Genomic DNA, 18134 nt, shown 5'->3' with positions numbered 1-18134 from the left:
AATTAATGGCGTCGTGAGCGAATTTATCTACCCACATTAACGAAATTTCTCTTTCTCAGCAATAAATCACGCGCATTCAGGATGGATCGTCAACCCTACAATAAAGGTAACAAAAAAATATTAATGAAGTGGGACACGCGGTCAGTGGTGAAAGCCAACTTAATTATACAAATCAACGTAATTTCTCTTATTTAGTAAGTTACAACAAATTCACGAGATCAAAGTGCAAATTGGACTGCTGGACAAATGACAAAACCTATCTATTGGGCAAGAGAAGCTCATAACAGAGCAGTTCAATCGACATCAAGAAAAGACGAAAAAGGAAAGAACCAATTGATTAAAAGACAAGGAACGATAGTTTGACCAAACAATCGAGAATAAGATTTACCAATGGGAACAGTAGTGCCAAATACGGAATGAACATGCATTCCAGTTATTTACAAAGAAAACCAACATGTATGTCCGTAACATAATTCCTGAGAAATTAATACAAACATCTGCCCAGATGATCAGTGTCATGGAATTCGTCACCAATGAAATAAAACAGTGGCGAGGAACTGTAGTGAAAGAAGTTAGTACAGTTAAAAGAGTCATAGAGGAAGTAAATTAAATAATTGAGAAGAAAGACTCATTTTTAACGATATTTCTGCACCCGTCTGTACTTCTGTGCCGAGTGCTGGGCCGAAAACAGACCAGCGTCATAACGTTGCTATACCTAATGTAGTGTTTGGTTTAGGAGCCACTCCACTCATTACATATGGAATGCTGGAGAAAACCATGATCTGACATTAGCATTTGAAAGTGTTTTTTCCAGCAAAGAAGTCAACCCAAACCGTTTTATTCATTCAATAACTTATTTACATATTGCTGCGCTTATAGAGTGATATTCACAAAATAAAGTTCGTGAGTGGGGTTATGCAAAATGGCACAGCACTCTCGGCCACAGAGGCTACAGAAACATGTAAAACCTGTGAAGATTTTGAATGCTCTTTTCTTCCTATTATTAATCGTAGGGTGTTAAAGAAAGCTTGCAGAAGGAAGTATTTAACCAATAACCTTTCAATGAATGGCCAGGAAGTGTCCCCTGGTACATAGAAAAATATGTAAATAAAACGAAATACTAGAGTGAGATGGTAACTGTTTCCGACGTGTTGCGAATTTTAAAATCCAAGTTACCTGTCACGACGCGAGAAAAACAATTAAATGCACTGGATGAGAATTCTGTATTCGTTCTTTTCTGAAGATAACATTAATTTGGTACATTGTGATGAGAAGTCAGCACTTAGTGCACAGCTTCAATATTCAGATAACAATGGGCGATCACGCGATGCCAGCAAACGACATTTCCACTTACCGGAAACTGTCCCAGCATGCTTGACCAGCGTAGAACTGATTACAGGTGAAGGTGGTGTAGTCACAGGCCCGTAACGTCACACGAGAAACGGAAACCATGAAGACCGGATGGGCATGATTCCAGTCGTCATTTTTGACGGCCAAACCAACAGTAGCACAGTCTCCATTCTGGCAGGTGAGAAAATTGCTAATGTAGCTGTGAGTGTGAAAGGACTTTCGGTAAGGTTCACCCTGCAGACATTCATACACAATCAAGAAACTAAACGAGACCGACGGGAACCCCACAGGCTCGTTCTGTAGGCCCTTGGAATACAGTTTACGTCTGTTTTAGTAATGGGATCGGCATTACTGAAAATGAGACTCAGTGATTTAATGGTTACCATACCAGTGCCTTATCGGCCAGACTGTTTCTCAGAGTTAATGAGCGTGAACAAGTCCTGACGCTTAAGGTAAGCGAACTCATGATTCTTGTTGCATTTAGCCCTAGACCTAAGCCCATTTGCTGGCTGCAGATCGTGTTAGGGGAAACGAAGTGTGAGCATTCGTTCCTTTTCTTCGACTGACTAACAATCGAATGAATACCAGGCGTAGATATTTTGTAGCATCCATACTGCCTAGGCTTACATAAACTGTAACTTAAAAAGGCAAGAAAATTAATATTTACCTGTGCTTGTAATAAGTTTTTTTTCACTCTTATTGAAGAAAGAAGACCAGTTAAAGTGATAGCACTTAAATATGTAAGCAGATGCGCCTATCAGTTTTTGTTTACCATAATTTTTGTGTTGTACAAATGTAAATATTTTCTATATGTACATATCATAGTGGCGTCTTTCATGTAAATGTAGCAATTAACATAGGTACACAAGGTAATTACAGCACTTCACACACGATGACTACCGCAGTCCACTTCATCCCTCCGCCGCCCTACACCGAACCACTCTTTCAGGGTTATTGTGCGGTTCGGCCTCCGGTGGACTCCTCCAGGGAACGTCTCACACCAGACGAGTACAACGCCTATGTTTGCGTGGTAATGGTGGTGTACGCGTACGTGCAAAAGTTCTTTGCGCAGAAATCGCCGACATAGTATAGCTGAGGCGGAATAAGGGGAATCAGCCCGCATTCGCCGAGGTACATGGAAAACCGCCTGAAAGCCATCCACAGACCAACTGGCTCACCGGACCTCGACAGAAGTCCGCCGGGCGGATTCGTACCGGGGACCAGGCGCTCCTTCCCAATACGGAAAGCCGTGCGTTAGACCACACGGCTAACCGGGCGGGCGACATCAGATTACATTACAAATGAATTACTGCGTTAAATATTAGACGTTAAGCATGTAAAATTTTATCTTCGGAGACATTGCACTTTTTCACGCATCCCAACCTTTATAACGTGACATAATCTGTACTAAGTAACGTAAACTGCTGTAAGTTCTGCAGGTACATTCAAAAGTATATGTGCATGGAGTCTGCAAAAGGTCTTAGTAGTGGACAAGTACCACCAAAAAATATAATGCTTGAGGCTGAAGTTTTACTGAATGAACAGCTAAACAGTAGTGAACGATAAGCATTTTTCGTCCTATTTTTTGGGCTGGGGAGGGAGGTCAGTCATAAATAATTACTAAAAGATTTTAAATTATCTATAAAACAGTTGGAAGTGGCTAAGTGCTCTATTCACAATACTGTATGAATACGTTCAGGGTAATTTACATGACGTGACCTACGCTACTTCCAGGTAGGTACATAGGACGTAATTTTAATGCTTGATTTATTGTGTTAAATCTTTAACTTGAGTTATACTTGTGAATGAGTAGATAACTTCTTTTTTTTTTTTAATACGATCAGTTACTGTACGAAATACTGAAAACCAAATTTTTTTGCCTTTCAAAGACATTAAACAGCCTCCAACTGAGATTGGGTTTCCAAAGCATTCGCCACCATCCATGAAACTGAAACTAAAGGTACCAACTGAAAATTATTACGTAACAGGTACTACTTGAACAACGTTTGTTAGCAGGTGTAAATAAAGTCCACTACGCAACGTAATTAAAGGATCACTTGTCGAAACCAAGTAATCTTCTTCCATTAAGCAGCGGAACTTTTGAATTCGGCACCTTCCTCCTCTGCAAAAGCATGGCACCCTGAGATGTCACACTCGGGCTCTATGACGCTTCAAGCTCCAAGATGTAGCGAAAACTAGGCCAGATTTCATATGTTCATGTGCGATGTGAGGCCTAAGGTCATATTAACTCCAAGTGTCCGTCCAGCGCCACCGAGGTCGTATCGTATAACTGGAATGTCGTCGCACGACCTCATACACACGTTTTATCCCTCAGCAGTTGAGGTCAGAACCGTTAAGCTCAGCGTTGAAATCATGTGGTTTTCTGATGGGTGGACGAGGAAAACTTTGGGGATGCACCACCGCTCAGAATCGACATTAAAAGGGGTCCGTGAAACAATCTCTTTCCTTTGGGCTTTAATTCCCACATGTTTCACGGTCTATAGCGACATTTCAGACGTACAATGTTCTTAGACAGTGGTTGAATCGGCCGAGGATGTAAGCAGCATCAAAAATCATGATTCAAGCAGCCAAGTGGTAAACGTATTTCGTAAATACAGATCCATTATATTTCTCTGTATGTATATATGTATAAACGCCTGAAGATGAACAGAACATGTTCGAAACGCGCTGTATTATGTTAAGTTAAACATAAAACAAAAAATAAAAAAAGTGACTAGTAGCAGAAATTACAAATAAATAAGCATGAAAAGTACTTAAGAACGTTATCCAGTTAATCATCGCATTATGAATTCTCGCTCTAGTGTCAATTTGAGCGCTGGTGTATCTGAAATGATTTCCTCAGCCACCCATGAGAGAACCATGTGATTTCAACGCTGGGTGCCATTGATCTGGCCTCAGTCGCAAAGGCGTCAGGAGCAGGAGCAAAACGCGCGAACGACGGCGTGCGACGGTATTCCCGTATGTGGCACGTCCATGGGCAGAATTGTGATGAAATTTCGATCAAATGCGACCTTAGACGCCGTACGAACATCAGTGACCTGTCTTGTATTTGCATGTGTCGACACCTTGCAGTCTGAAGTGTCGCGTGCCCGAGGATGACGGCCTTTGCACCATTACATAGGGACTTTGTAGGCACCTACAAGCCAAATTTCAAACTTCTGCGGCGTAATAGGAGACAATTATAGGATTCCGGAAAAGTGATCCTGTAATTGCGTTACGCAGTGTAGTTACTTATTATGTTCGCGTATATATGAAGGTTGCCCAGAAAGTAATGCACAGCATTTTTTTCTCGGCCGAAAACAATGCTACGAATGCGAAACGTTACGTATGTATTCTTTGAAGCCTCCTGTGTCAGACGCGCCAAGTTTCCGTCACTTCCGACAGATAGCGTAGCTGCAGGACGGTTTCAAAATGGCGTCTGTAGGTGATGTACGTTACAAGCAACGTGCCGTCATTGACTTTCTCACTGAAGAGAAAGAAACAATGGAGAATATTTATAAACGCTTGCACAGAGCATCTGCTGTCGACAGAGGTATAGTTAGTCGATTGGCACGGTGGGTGAGGTCGCCAGAAGGCGGTTCGACGGAGGTCCACGATTTGCAGCGTTCGGGGAGACCATCCACGGCTGTCATACTTGACAAGTTCCAGTGAGCTGATGTCATTCGTGAGACCAGACGCATTACAACTCAGGAGTTCGTGCTTCTTCTGTCAATCAGCAAAGAAAATGTGGATGCAATTATTCACACTATGGGATATTCTAAAGGGTGTGCAAGACCGGTCCCACAGTGTCTAACGATGGATCAAAAATCGCAAAGAAAAAACATTTGTCTTGATTTGTTGCAACGTTTCGAAGGCTTTCTTGTCCCGGATTGTGACAGGTCATGAAACCTGAGTTCACCATTTTGACCCCGAAACAAAACGACAGTCAATGGAATGACGCCATTCCCACTCATCACAGAAGAAATAATTCAAAGCAACTGCTTCCGCCGGTAAGATCATGATCAACGCTTTCTGGGACTGTGAAGGCGCGATCATCATTTATGTGATGCCAAGAGGTGGTACCATTAATTCAGAAGCATATGTCAACACATTAAGAAAACTAAAGACGCACTTCCGTTGACTTCGGCGCCACAGCAACCCAGGAGATGTTTTGTTGCAACTGACGACTGCTGAACACATCACAAAACAGATTTGGACAGTGTTACCCCATCCATCCTACAGCCCTGACCTAGACCCCCTCGGACTTCCACTTGTTTGGGGTATTAAACGATGGCATACGTAGAACACATTTCGACGACAATGAGAAGCTACACTACTGGCCATTAAAATTGCTACACCAAGAAGAAATGCAGATGTCAAACGTGTATTCATTGGACAAATGTACTATACTATAACTGACTTGTGATTACATTTTCACACAGTTCGGGTGCATAGATAATGAGAAATCAGTACACAGAACAACAAACTCTGGCTGTAATAACGGCCTTGATACTCCTGGGCATTGAGTCAAACAGAGCTTGAATGGCGTGTACAGGTACAGTTGCCCATGCAACTGCAACTCGATACCACAGTTCATCAAGAGTAGTGCCTAGCGTATTGTGACGAGCCAGTTGCTCAGCCACCATTGACCAGACGTTTTCAATTGGTGAGAGATCTGGAGAATGTGCTGGCCAGGGCAGCAGTAGAACATTTTCTCTATGCAGAAAGGCCCGTACAGGACCTGCAACATGTGGTCGTGCATTATCCTGCTGAATGTAGGGTTTCGCAGGGATCGAATGAAGGGTAGAGCCACGGGTCGTTACACATCTGAAATGTAACGTCCACTGTTGAAAGTGCCGTCAATGCGAGCAAGAGGTGACCGAGACGTGTAACCAATGGCACCCCATACCATCACGCCGGGTGATAAGCAAGTATGGCGATGACGAATACACACTTCCAATGTGCGTTCACCGCGATGTCGCTAAACACGGATGTGACCATCATGATGCTGTAAACAGAACCTGGATTCATCTGAAAAAATGACATTTTGCCATTCGTGATCCCAGGATCGTCGTTGAGTACACCATCGCAGGTGCTCCTGTCTGTGATGCAGCGTCAAGGGCAACCGCAACCCTGGTCTCCGAGGTGATAGTCAACGCTGTTGCAAACGTCGTCGAACTGTTCGTGTAGATGGTTGTTGTCTTGCAAACGTCCCCGTCTGTTGACTCAGGGATCGAGACGTGGCGGCACGACCCGTTACAGCCATACGGATAAGATGCCTGTCGGCTCGACTGCTAGTGATACGATGCCGTTGGGATCCAGCACGGCGTTACATATTACCCTCCTGAAGCCACCGATTCCATATTCTGCTAACAGTCGTTGTATCTCGACCAACGCGAGCAACAATTTCGCGATAAGATAAACCGCAATCGCGATAGACTGCAATCCGACCTTTATCAAAGTCGGAAACGTGATGGTACGCATTTCTCCTCCTTACACTAGGCATCACAACAACGTTTCACCAGGCAACGCCGGTCAACTGCTCTTTGTGTATGAGAAATGTCAGCACGCTGTAGGTGTCGGCACCGGCGCCAACCTTGGGTGAATCCTCTGTAAAGCTAATCATTTGCATATCACAGCATCTTCTTCCTGTCGGTTAAAGTTCGTGTCTGTAACACATCATCTTCGTGGTGTAGCAATTTTAATGGCTAGTAGTGTATTTCACGACAATTCATATACGCCCTTCTTTCGCGCTGTCCGAAGAAGGGGATGGAGATCACGTTGAAATATACGATTTGTAGATAAAACACCATTCTTACACCTGTGTAACTTTTGTTATGTTCAATGAAGAATCGTTGAAGAAATAATGCGGTGCATTACTTTATGGGCAACCCTCGTAGTTTTTAGTATTACAACTGGGAGTGATACAAAAAAATTAACATTAAATTTCGCAGTCATGCCGTTGAGATCAGTTCAGATTTTAAGTTGGCAGCAAGCCCACTGACAGCCAATAAGCAAGCCCGGTACAAGTGGCACAGGCAGTTACAGAGCGAGAATCGGATATCAACAGTTTGTTTCCTCCCTCTCAAGTCCAGTCACGGATTGACTTTTGGCTGCTTTTATCAAATGGTTCATATTATGAGGCGTTTTGTCTACAATGGTACTATGAACACTAGTAAAGATGGATTCGTTTAATGTGTGATGTTCCACCCCCCATTTATATCTTCTTTAATGTTTCTCTCTCTATGTAAATATACTCTGCGCATCGAACCGTAAATTGTTATCTGTCTGACATGAGTATGTTGCACATGACCACCACAACTGGCGAGTAAATGACAATACAATACAAATAGCCACAATCTTAAAATAATCAAAACGCATATAAGAATGAACTCTTTGGAGTCGTTTTACTACTTGTAATCATTTTTTTCTGTGATGTACACAAGCGTCGAAGTCATGTATGTATCGTTAGTTGCGTTTTTATTTGTTGTTGTTGTGGTCTTCAGTCCTGAGACTGGTTTGATGCAGCTCTCCATGCTACTCTATCCTGTGCAAGCTTCTTCATCTCCCAGTACCTACTGCAACCTACAGCCTTCTGAATCTGCTTAGTGTATTCATCTCTTGGTCTCCCTCTACGATTTTTACCCTCCACGCTACCCTCCAACACTAAATTGGTGATCCCTTGATGCCTCAGAACATGTCCTACCAACCGATCCCTTCTTCTAGTCAAGTTGTGCCACAAACTCCTCTTCTCCCCAATTATATTCAATACGTTCTCATTAGTTATGTGATCTACCCATTAATCTTCAGCATTCTTCTGTAGCACCAAATTTCGAAACCCTCTATTATCTTCTGGGCTAAACTGTATATCGTCCACGTTTCACTTCCATACAGGGCTCCACTCCATACGAATACTTTCAGAAATGACTTCCTGACACTTAAATCTATACTCGATGTTAACAATTTTCTCTTCTTCAGAAACGCCTTCCTTGTCATTGCCAGTCTACATTTTATATCCTCTCTACTTCGACCATCATCAGTTATTTTGCTCCCCAAATAGCTACTGACGGCCTTGGGAGAGCCAGTCTTGACATAACTCTACCATCTGGTGAGCAAAATGTATGAGACAGGCGAAATACCCTCGGACTTCAAGAAGAATATAATAATTCCAATCCCAAAGAAAGCAGGTGTTGACAGATGTGAAAATTACCGAACTATCAGTTTAATAAGTCACAGCTGCAAAATACTAAGGCGGATTCTTTACAGACGAATGTAAAAACTGGTAGAAGCCGACCTCGGGAAAGATCAGTTTGGACTCCGTAGAAATATTGGAACACGTGAGGCAATACTGACACTACGACTTATCTTAGAAACTAGAGTAAGAAAAGGCAAACCTACGTTTCTAGCATTTGTAGACTTAGAGAAAGCTTTTTACAATGTTGACTGGAATACTCTCTTTCAAATTCTGAAGGTGGCAATGAGTGGGTATTAAAATCCATGGAGAAGAAATAAAAACTTTGAGGTTCGCCGATGACATTGTAATTCTGTCAGAAACAGCGCAGGACTTGGAAGAGCAGTTGAACGGAATGGACATTGTCTAGAAAGGAGGATATAAGATGATCATCAACAAAAGCTGATACTTCCCTTTCATGTCCCCCGACTCTTATAACTGCCATCTGGTTTCTGTACAAATTTGTTAAAGATATAGATATGGCATACGTTCCTGGTTAGCATAGTCCAGAACTACTGAATGTCATGAATAAATCAAAATGTTTCAGTTGCATACTGACCTGTAACATCCATTTCACACTCCACGTGGGCGGATTTGACTGTGTATAACACTTCAAAGTGATGTTGTCCCATTCGCGTATGCCGTCGGGACGCGGAGGACGATCCATATACAGAGCGACAATCGGGGGATCTGGAAACAGAAAGTACTTGAGAAAGTACATAAGTCATATTTAGATATTCTGGGGACATATGCTTCTTGCATTCTTCTGACATGTTATTCAGTTTTTTTACACAGTACAATAAAGTTTGAGACGGTGCTTGTTCCGGCGTTCACGAGGGGAATTGGCTGATGTCTGTAAACAGCTGAAAGCTGTATTGGCCATAGTCAACAGGTTTCTGGATGCTGATCAAAGCTGAAGCGGCTTCGGGGTACCAGCGACGAGATCTGCAACACCTTTGGTGCGATGGTATCCCCTGGTGACTTGGTTGTCGCTTTGTCTTCCGATACACAATATCTGACCATTCCGTGCTCACTCAACAGTGAATGGTAGACAGAGGTGGGTTTGCGTGTCACAGGGTGGAAGGCGAAAGAGGGAACAGATTGCACTGCTGGCTCCTTAGGCCTTAGTAACAGGTACGAGGTGTTATCCTGCGTTCATAACATTTCTCAGCCATCACAGGATGCCTCTTCTGTGGGTCTGGCGTCTGACTTTCATGCTCAGACCGGACATGTGCAGTCATTTGGAGCTGCAGTATTAGGTGGGTGATGGGGCACGTCATGGATATAGCACGCTGGGTTGGGGAGAATGCCTGTGTGCACTCGATATGTTCGCAAGAGTCTCTTCCATGAAGTGAATGAACTCCGCTGGCGGCTGTCGAGAGCAGTGCGTACAGCTGACTGGGGATAGTGACACACGTCGGAATTACTGACGCCTGCTGCTTGAGTTCTGTGGCCGTTCTCGGCTCCTTTCGGCGAATGCCGGATCTGGTGATGGCAACTCGCACCACAGGTGGAGTGCAGGCTAAGTTAACTATTTGTACGGTCGATCGCTGTCTTCTTGTTTCGGGCAGAGTAGAAGGTCTAAACCAGGACCTCTAAAGAAGAGGCTGAGACTACTCTTTGACGATATCGACTGCGAATTTATCACCTTCAGGTGTAGGGTGAAGATTTGAATCGTTTCCCTTAGTGGATCAGGTGTTCACCACGTGCAGGAAGCAGCTACTAGTTTACTGGACTCCATGTGGCGTATGCATGTTGGTCTTTTAAGCTACAGGAACCCATCATACAGAAACCCCCGGCCGAAATGGTAGTTACGTCAACCACGGTGTTCTCATCGAATGCTTGTCCTAGCAGGTTGGCAACAGGAAAGGTACAAGAATTAGCATCGATTATTGTAGGTCACAATGTCCAGGTAGTATCAGGAAGAGAAATTTATAGAAGAGAAAGTTATAGAAACCGGAAATGGACAGCAAAGAAATCCTAAGTTCAGAACATCGTGCAGATGTGTTTATCGTCAGTTATGACGGCTTATTTAATGTAGTAAAGAACGCGATAATATCCAGCGGGGTTATCTCGGATCCAGAATTTGAATTATTATGGGTGAAGATAAGCATCAAAGGTCGATCAAAATGGCAATAGGAAGCTTTTTATAGACCGCCAAGGTCTGGAGCTGTAGTGGTAGAGTACTTCAGAGAGAACGTGCAGAATATCGTTGGTAATTTTCCTGATCGATATAGGCAGTCTTCAACTTGCCTGGTATAGAATGGGAGAATCATGCAATCAGAACTGGTGCAAGAGACTGGGATTCGTCTCACATTATTCTGGATGGCATTTCCGAAAATTACTTCGAGCAGATAATTAGAGAAACATTTCTAGAAGGTAACGTCCTAGATCTCCTAGCAACAGGAAGGCATGAGCTTAATAGTTAACAAAGGGGAAGTATCAGTGATTATAAGGCTGTGATAGCAGCTATAACTACAGGTATTACAAGTAACGTTAAAAAGATAAGAAATTATTTTTGCTTAGGAACAGTGAAGGGATGCGAATTGCCTGATATCTAGGTAATCAGCATCAAGAACTCAGTGCTGAGGATAAGGATGTTGAGCATAAATTTAAAAAAAATGAGTAGCGTCATTCAGTATGGTTAGACAAATATGTTCCGAACAAGGTTTTAATGAATGGGACAGACCCCGTCTCAGAATAATGATAAGCAAACCAATAGAGTTTCATCACACACTGAAGTGCAGACAAACTCAGCTGACAAAGCTGAACGAAGCGTAAAGTGGGGTAAGAGCAGCGTTCAATGACTTTTGTACTAAAATTTAGTCCACCGACATGACTGATACCCCTAAGAGGTTTTGGACGTACATAAAATCAGTAAGCAGTTCAAAATCCACTTTTCATTCACTTTGACCACACTGACACCGAATCGGAAAGTAACACAGAGAAAGCCGAAATACCTCATTCCACCGTGGAAAATCATAACTGGTTCCCTCCTTTTCGTAACCGTATGGCCGTTGAAATGGTATATATTGCGATAACTGATCGTGGAACAGAAAAGGAGGAGGAGATTAGTCTTTAACGTCCCATCGACAACGAAGTCATTACAGACGGAGCGCAAGCTCTGGTGAGGGAAGGATGAGGAAGGAAATCGGCCGTGCCCTTTCAAAGTAACCATCCCGGCATTTGCGTGAAGCGATTTAGGGAAATCACGGAAAACCTAAATCAGGATGGCCGGAGGCGGGATTGAACCGTCGTCCTCCCGAATGCGAGTCCAGCGTGCTGACCACTGCGCCACCTCGCTCGGTGGAACAGAAAAGCAACTGCAATCACTTAGTAGTGAAAAGCCATCAAGACCAGATGAGATAAGATTCTACAACATCTTGAATATCCAAGATGTCAACAGATCGCCAGGAAAGCATGAAGAATTACAAGAATCTACAAAGTTTACGTGAATGAACTCCCCCTCCTATCAGCAGTTTCTCGTAGATCGCTGGAGCAACAAAGGGTAGCTAGCGACTGCAAGAAAGCGCAGGTCATTCTCGTTACAAAGAAGAGTTGTAGGACAGGGGCACATAATGGCAGACCTATATGGTTCACGCCTATCTGTTGTAAAATTATGGAACTTGTTTTGTACTCAAGAACTTAGTCGTTTTAGGAGGATGAAAAATCTCTCCTGCAAATATCAACATGTATTCCACAAACAGAGATTTTGCGAAGTTGAGCTCGCTCTGTTCTTCCTTGCGATCCGTAGCGACGTAGGCAACGGATCTCAGCATGGTGCCGTGTTCCTTGACGCCAGGAAGACAGTTTATACCGTCCCGCGCTGCCGTTTAATGAAAACATTTCGAGCATACCGAGTATCGGACCAGATTGTCGACTGGACTGGAGATTTCCTTGCAGACAGAACTGAACACGTCGCTCTTACTGGAACCAAATCGACGTATCTAAATGTAACTTCCAGAGTACCCCAAGACAGTGTGGTAGGACTGTCTTTGTCCACAGTGTTACAAGGTAGCGAAATGTCGTCTTACATAAGTACCCATTTCGCACAGAGTGCATGCTCCACCAACATCTGGTGCTCTCCCCAAGAGTGGGTTTCTGACGCTGCACTGGCGCCAACGATATGCGTCACTCAAAGATCATTCTCAAACACTAACGCAGGTTGCACCAAAGAACGTTATTTTGAAGGCGCGATAGTACCGAGTTCTTGGTCCTATTATAAGATAAACTCATGTCTCCATTGTTCTGATCGTCTTCCAATCTAATTTCAATCACCTTTCTGTGAACACCGTTCCAAAACCGTAAGGTACTCCGCAGTCGCCGATTCTTCACTCGTGTGATGGTGACGTTCTGCCCTCCTGCCTTGAACTGTGCGAATCTACCGGCTGATGTAAGCTTTGTCACATTCACACCGAATTTTATGAACTCCAAGTTTCTTAAGCCTCAAATCTTCTTTGGCGACTCAGAGTAGTGCCCTAATCTTGGTACTCGGAAGGAAACACTCATCACTTCAGATCTATTGACAGTTATTGAGTCATTGTGATTTTACGATCCGGGAGCAGACCCGAGGAGACTACCAAGAATTATTACACCAGGAGAAAATTCCAACTCACATGACCTGTCTTCTTTCCTTTCAGTATTTCTGTTCGCGGATAGAGATCCAAAACGTCATTAAAAATCTATCTTATACTGTGCCTATCAACTAGAGAATATTCTGTCGAAAACGTTTGTGACTGTGCTGCTGGTCCCGTCAAATACAGTAGGAAATACACTGTCTATTTCAGGTTGAAATACTGACACATTTCCATTAACACTCCCCTTTTTCTTCATTAGAAAGTTTTTATTGAAAACTTCTTCTTTCTTGCAATGTTGGTTGTTTGTCTGCTAAGCACCGCTCTTCTGTGTCTCTATCCTCTGTCTTTATTTTATATTCGTTCTGTACACCTCTTTCTAAGTGTAACCAACGATCTTTTAGCTACTGAAAACTTCAATTAAAGTTAACTTCTCGCCTTTTTTAAGAACCGTGCCTAGCACAGCATCAAGTCTGGACAGAATTACGAACATTTACTCTTAACAGTGTATTCATAAGCCAGCTCTTTTGTGCGGAACATTACACTTGCATAAACTACCACATCTCCCATCTACAAGAAACCAAAGAAAATCGTCGTAGTTCTTCGACAAATAAACAATGCTGTGACAAAGAAATAATGTCAGAGGCAAGGTCCAGTAACCGTTTATTTACTTCCTTACAAGCTTTTAAGGAAAATACTTACTTTGCATTCTGATCTGCACCAACATTGGCGGAGTTTTCCTCAAGCAGGGAGACTCCCTAACTGACTGCATCCTCAAGGCATATTTCTTCTGCACCTCACAACACTACGTAGCATTTCAGTAAGCCCAAATCTACGCACCGTACAGCCACTTCTCATCTTTAATAACGTCCCCTATCAAATTTCAATTGAGAGTACTATAATCACTGGGTGGAAGTGGCAACAAGACAACTATTCACGTTGGTGTGTAGAATGTATGAGTCTCGCGATACACCATCTCCATTTTGGAAATACATCAACCACACAATTCCGAAGACTGCAAGGGCCGACAAGTGCGAGAATTATTGCACAATTAGTTTAGCTGCTCATGCATCCAAGTTACTGACAAGAATAACAGACAGAAGAATGGAAAAGAAACTGAGAATCATCAGTCTGACTTGAGGAAAAGTAAAGGCATCATAGAGGCAGTTCTGACGGTACGGTTGATAATGGGCGGAAGACTGAAGAACAACCAGAATACGTTTACTGGATTTTTCGACCAGAAAAAAGCGTTCGACAGCAACAACTGGCGCAAGATATTCGAAATACTGACAAAATAGGGGTAAACTTAGGGAAAGACCGGTAATATACAATATGTACTGGAGCCGAAGGGAACAATAAGAGTGGAGGACGAGGAACGAAGTGCTCGGATTTAAACGCGTGTAATACAGGGATGTAGTCTTTCATCCCCACTGTTCAAACTATACATCTAAGAACCAATAAAGGAAATAAAAGAAAGGTCCACGTACAGGATTAAAGTCCATGGTGAAAGGATATAAATGATAAGATTCACTGATGACGTCCTGTTCTCAGAGAAAGTGAAGAGGAATTACAGTATCTGCCGAATGTCTAATAAATATAGAATGTAGATTGAGAGTAAATCGAAGAAAGACTAAAGTAACGAGAAGAAGATTAAATGAGAATAGCGCGCAACTTAAAATCAGAATTGGTGTAATGAAGTAGATGAAGTTAAGGAATTCCGATACCTGGGCAGTGAAATCTACTACTACTACTACATGGATACTCTGGAAATCACATTCAAGTGCCTGGCAGAGGGTTCATCGAACCAACTTCACAATTCTCTATTATTCCAATCTCGTATAGTTCGCGGAAAGAATGAACACCTATATCTTTCCGAACGAGCTCTGATTTCCCTTCTTTTATCGTGGTAATCGTTCCTCAATATGTAGGTCCGTGTCAACAAAATATTTTCACATTCGGAGGAGAAAGTTGGTGATTGGAATTTCGTGAGAAGATTCCATAGCAACGAAAACGCCTTTCTTTTAATGATTTCTAGCTCAAATCCTGTATCATATCTCTGACACTCTCTGCCATATTTCGCGATAATACAACCTTCTTTGAACTCTTTCGATGTACTCCGTCAATCCTATCTGATAAGGATCCCATACCGCGCAGCAGTGTTCTAAAAGAGGACGGACAAGCGTAGTGTAGGAAGTCTCCTTAGTAGGTCTATTACATTTTCTAAGTGTCCTGCCAATAAAACGCAGTCTTTGGTTTGTCTTCCCCACAACATTTTCTATGTGTTCCTTCCCATTTAAGTTGTTCGTAATTCTAATACCTAGGTATTTAGTTGAATTTACGGCTTTTAGATTAGACTGATTTATCGTGTAACCGAAGTTTAACGAGTTCCTTTTAGCACTCATGAGGATGATCTCAAACGTTTCATTCTTTAGGGTCAATTGCCACTTTTCGCACTATTCTCTAAACCGTTTTGCAGTTTGTTTTGATCTTCTGATGACTTTATTAGTCGATAAACGACAGCGTAATCTGCAAACAACCGAAGACGGCTGCTGAGATTGTCTCCAAAATCGTTTATATAGGGCATATAACACTACCTTGGGGAACGCCAGAAATCACTTCTGTTGTACACGATGACTTTCCGTCAATTACTACGGACTGTGACATCTCTGACAGGAAATCACAAATCGAGTCACATAACTGAGACGATATTCCATAAGCACGTAAGTTCACTACGGGCCGCTTGTGTGGTACAGTACCAAAAGCCTTACGGAAATCCAGAAATACGGAATCGATCTGATATCCCTTGTCAATAGCACTCAACACTTCATGTGAATAAATGTGCTGTTATTAAGTGATTTAAGTTGCTTCAGTACTCCGAGGAAATTTACCTCTACTTACTCACAATGGCAGCTGTTCTCAGGAATATTTACTTCGTCTTTTTTTGTGAAGACATTTCGGAAGGCTGTGTTTAGTAACTCTGCTTTGGCAGCACTGTCTTTGATATTACCTAAATTGCTAACGCGGAAAGAAGGCATTGATTGTTTATTGCCGCTAACGTACTTCACATACGACCAGAACCTCTTTCGATTTTCTGCCAGGTTTCGAGACAAAGTTTCATTGTGGAAACTGTTTTAGGCATCTCGCATTGAAGTCCGTGCTAAATTTCGAGCTTCTGTAAAAGATCGCCAATCTTTGGGATTTTGAGTCTTTTTAAATATGGCATGTTTGTTTCTGCAACAGTGTTCTAACCCGTTTTGTGTACCATGGAGGACCAGCTCCGCCGTTTGTTAACTTATTTGGTACAAATCACTCAATTGCTGCCGATACTATTTCTTTGAATCCAAGCCACATCTGGTCTACACTTATATTATTAATTTGGAATGAGTGGAGATTGTCTATTAGGAAGCAGTCAAGTGAAATTTTACAATAGGTATTTTTTTGAATAGGTATATTTCTCGCTCATTTTTCGAGGATTTGGGGATTACAATATTCAGTCTCGCTACGACAACGCTGTGTTCACTAATTCCTGAATCGGTTTTGTTGCTCGTTATTTACTCAGGATTATTTGTTGCGAAGAGGTCAAGTGTGTTTTCACAACAGTTTACTATTCGCGTGGGCTCATGAACTAACTGCTCGAAATAATTATCAGAGAATGCGTTTAGCACAATTTCGGATGATATTATATGCGTACCTCCGAAATTAAACATGTATTTTCACCAACACATCGAGGGTAAATTAAAGTCACCACCAATTATTATTGTATGAGTCGGGTACGTGTTTTAAATCAAACTCAAGTTTTCTTTGAATCTTTCCGCAACTTTATCATCTGAATTTGGAGGTCGGTAAAAGGTTCCAATTATTATTTTATTCCGGTTGCCAACAATGATGGCTGCCCATACTAAGTCACAGGAAGTATCTACTTCAATTTCGTGACAAGTTAAACTACTTCTAACAGCAACAAACACGCCACCGCCAACCGTGTTTAACCTATCCTTTCGGAACACCGTTAGGTTCTTCGCAAAAATTTCGGCTGAGCTTATATCCAGCTTTAGCCAGCTTTTAGTGCTTATAACGATTAGAACATCACTGCTTTCTATTAGCACTAGGAGCTCTGGTACTTTCCCAACACAGCTACGACAGTTTTCAACTGTTATACCGATGGTTCCCCTATCTACGTTCTTCCTGTATTCAGCTTGTACCCTTTGTGGCTGAAGATCTTCTTGTGTTTTCCCGAGACCCTCTAACCTAAAAAACCGCCTCGTCCAAGAAACACAGCTACTTTTACCCGTGTAGCCACCTCCTGCGTATAGTGTACACCTGACGTATTCAGCGGAACCCGAAACCCAACCACCCTTTGGCGCAAGTCGAGGAATCTGCAGCCTACACGGTCGCAGAACCTTCTGAGCCTCTGATTCAGACCCTCCACTCGGTTCTCTACCAGAGTTCCGCAATCGGTCCTGTCGACTATGGTGCAAATGGTCATCTCTGCCTTCATCTTGCAAGCAAGACAGGCAGCCTTTACCACTTCTGTTAGCCGCTTGAATCCAGAGAGAATCTCTTCTGATCCAAAGTGACACACATCATTGGTACCGACGTGAGCAACCACCTGCAACTGCCTGCACCCTGTGCTCTTCATGGCATCCAGGAGGACCCTTTCCACATCTGGAATGACTCCAGCCGGTATGCACACGGAGTGCACACTGGATTTCTTACCCTTCTTCTCAGCCATGTCGCTAAGGGACCCCATAACGCGCCTAACGTTGGAGCTCCAAACTAACCCAGCTAGCACTGGAAAAAAGGGCATTCCTGACCAATAAAGCTCTACTTCTATCAAACTTAGCCCTTAATTTGAGGAAGAATTTTCTGGGAATGTACGAGCATAACGAAATATAGTAGTAAACATGGAGTACGGGAAAAAGGGAAAAGAAGAGAATAAAAGATTGTGAGACGTGGTGTTACAGAGGAATGTTGAAAATTAA

At 42.7% G+C, this 18134-nt stretch overlaps 1 protein-coding gene across 1 annotated transcript in view; it reads right to left on the bottom strand.

The window, feature by feature from the left end:
• The window catches only part of LOC126481503 (nephrin-like), a 123043-nt gene that overhangs the window by 75845 nt on the left and 29064 nt on the right, over positions 1-18134 (bottom strand). The window contains exon 5 of the mRNA XM_050105297.1: positions 9141-9271. Within this exon, the coding sequence (XP_049961254.1) occupies positions 9141-9271 (131 nt within the window). The remainder of the gene's footprint in view (positions 1-9140; positions 9272-18134) is intronic.

The sequence above is a fragment of the Schistocerca serialis genome, chromosome 5 (assembly GCF_023864345.2).
Source record: "Schistocerca serialis cubense isolate TAMUIC-IGC-003099 chromosome 5, iqSchSeri2.2, whole genome shotgun sequence".
Classification (NCBI taxonomy): domain Eukaryota; kingdom Metazoa; phylum Arthropoda; class Insecta; order Orthoptera; family Acrididae; genus Schistocerca; species Schistocerca serialis.
This window is presented reverse-complemented; position numbering and strand designations above follow the sequence as displayed.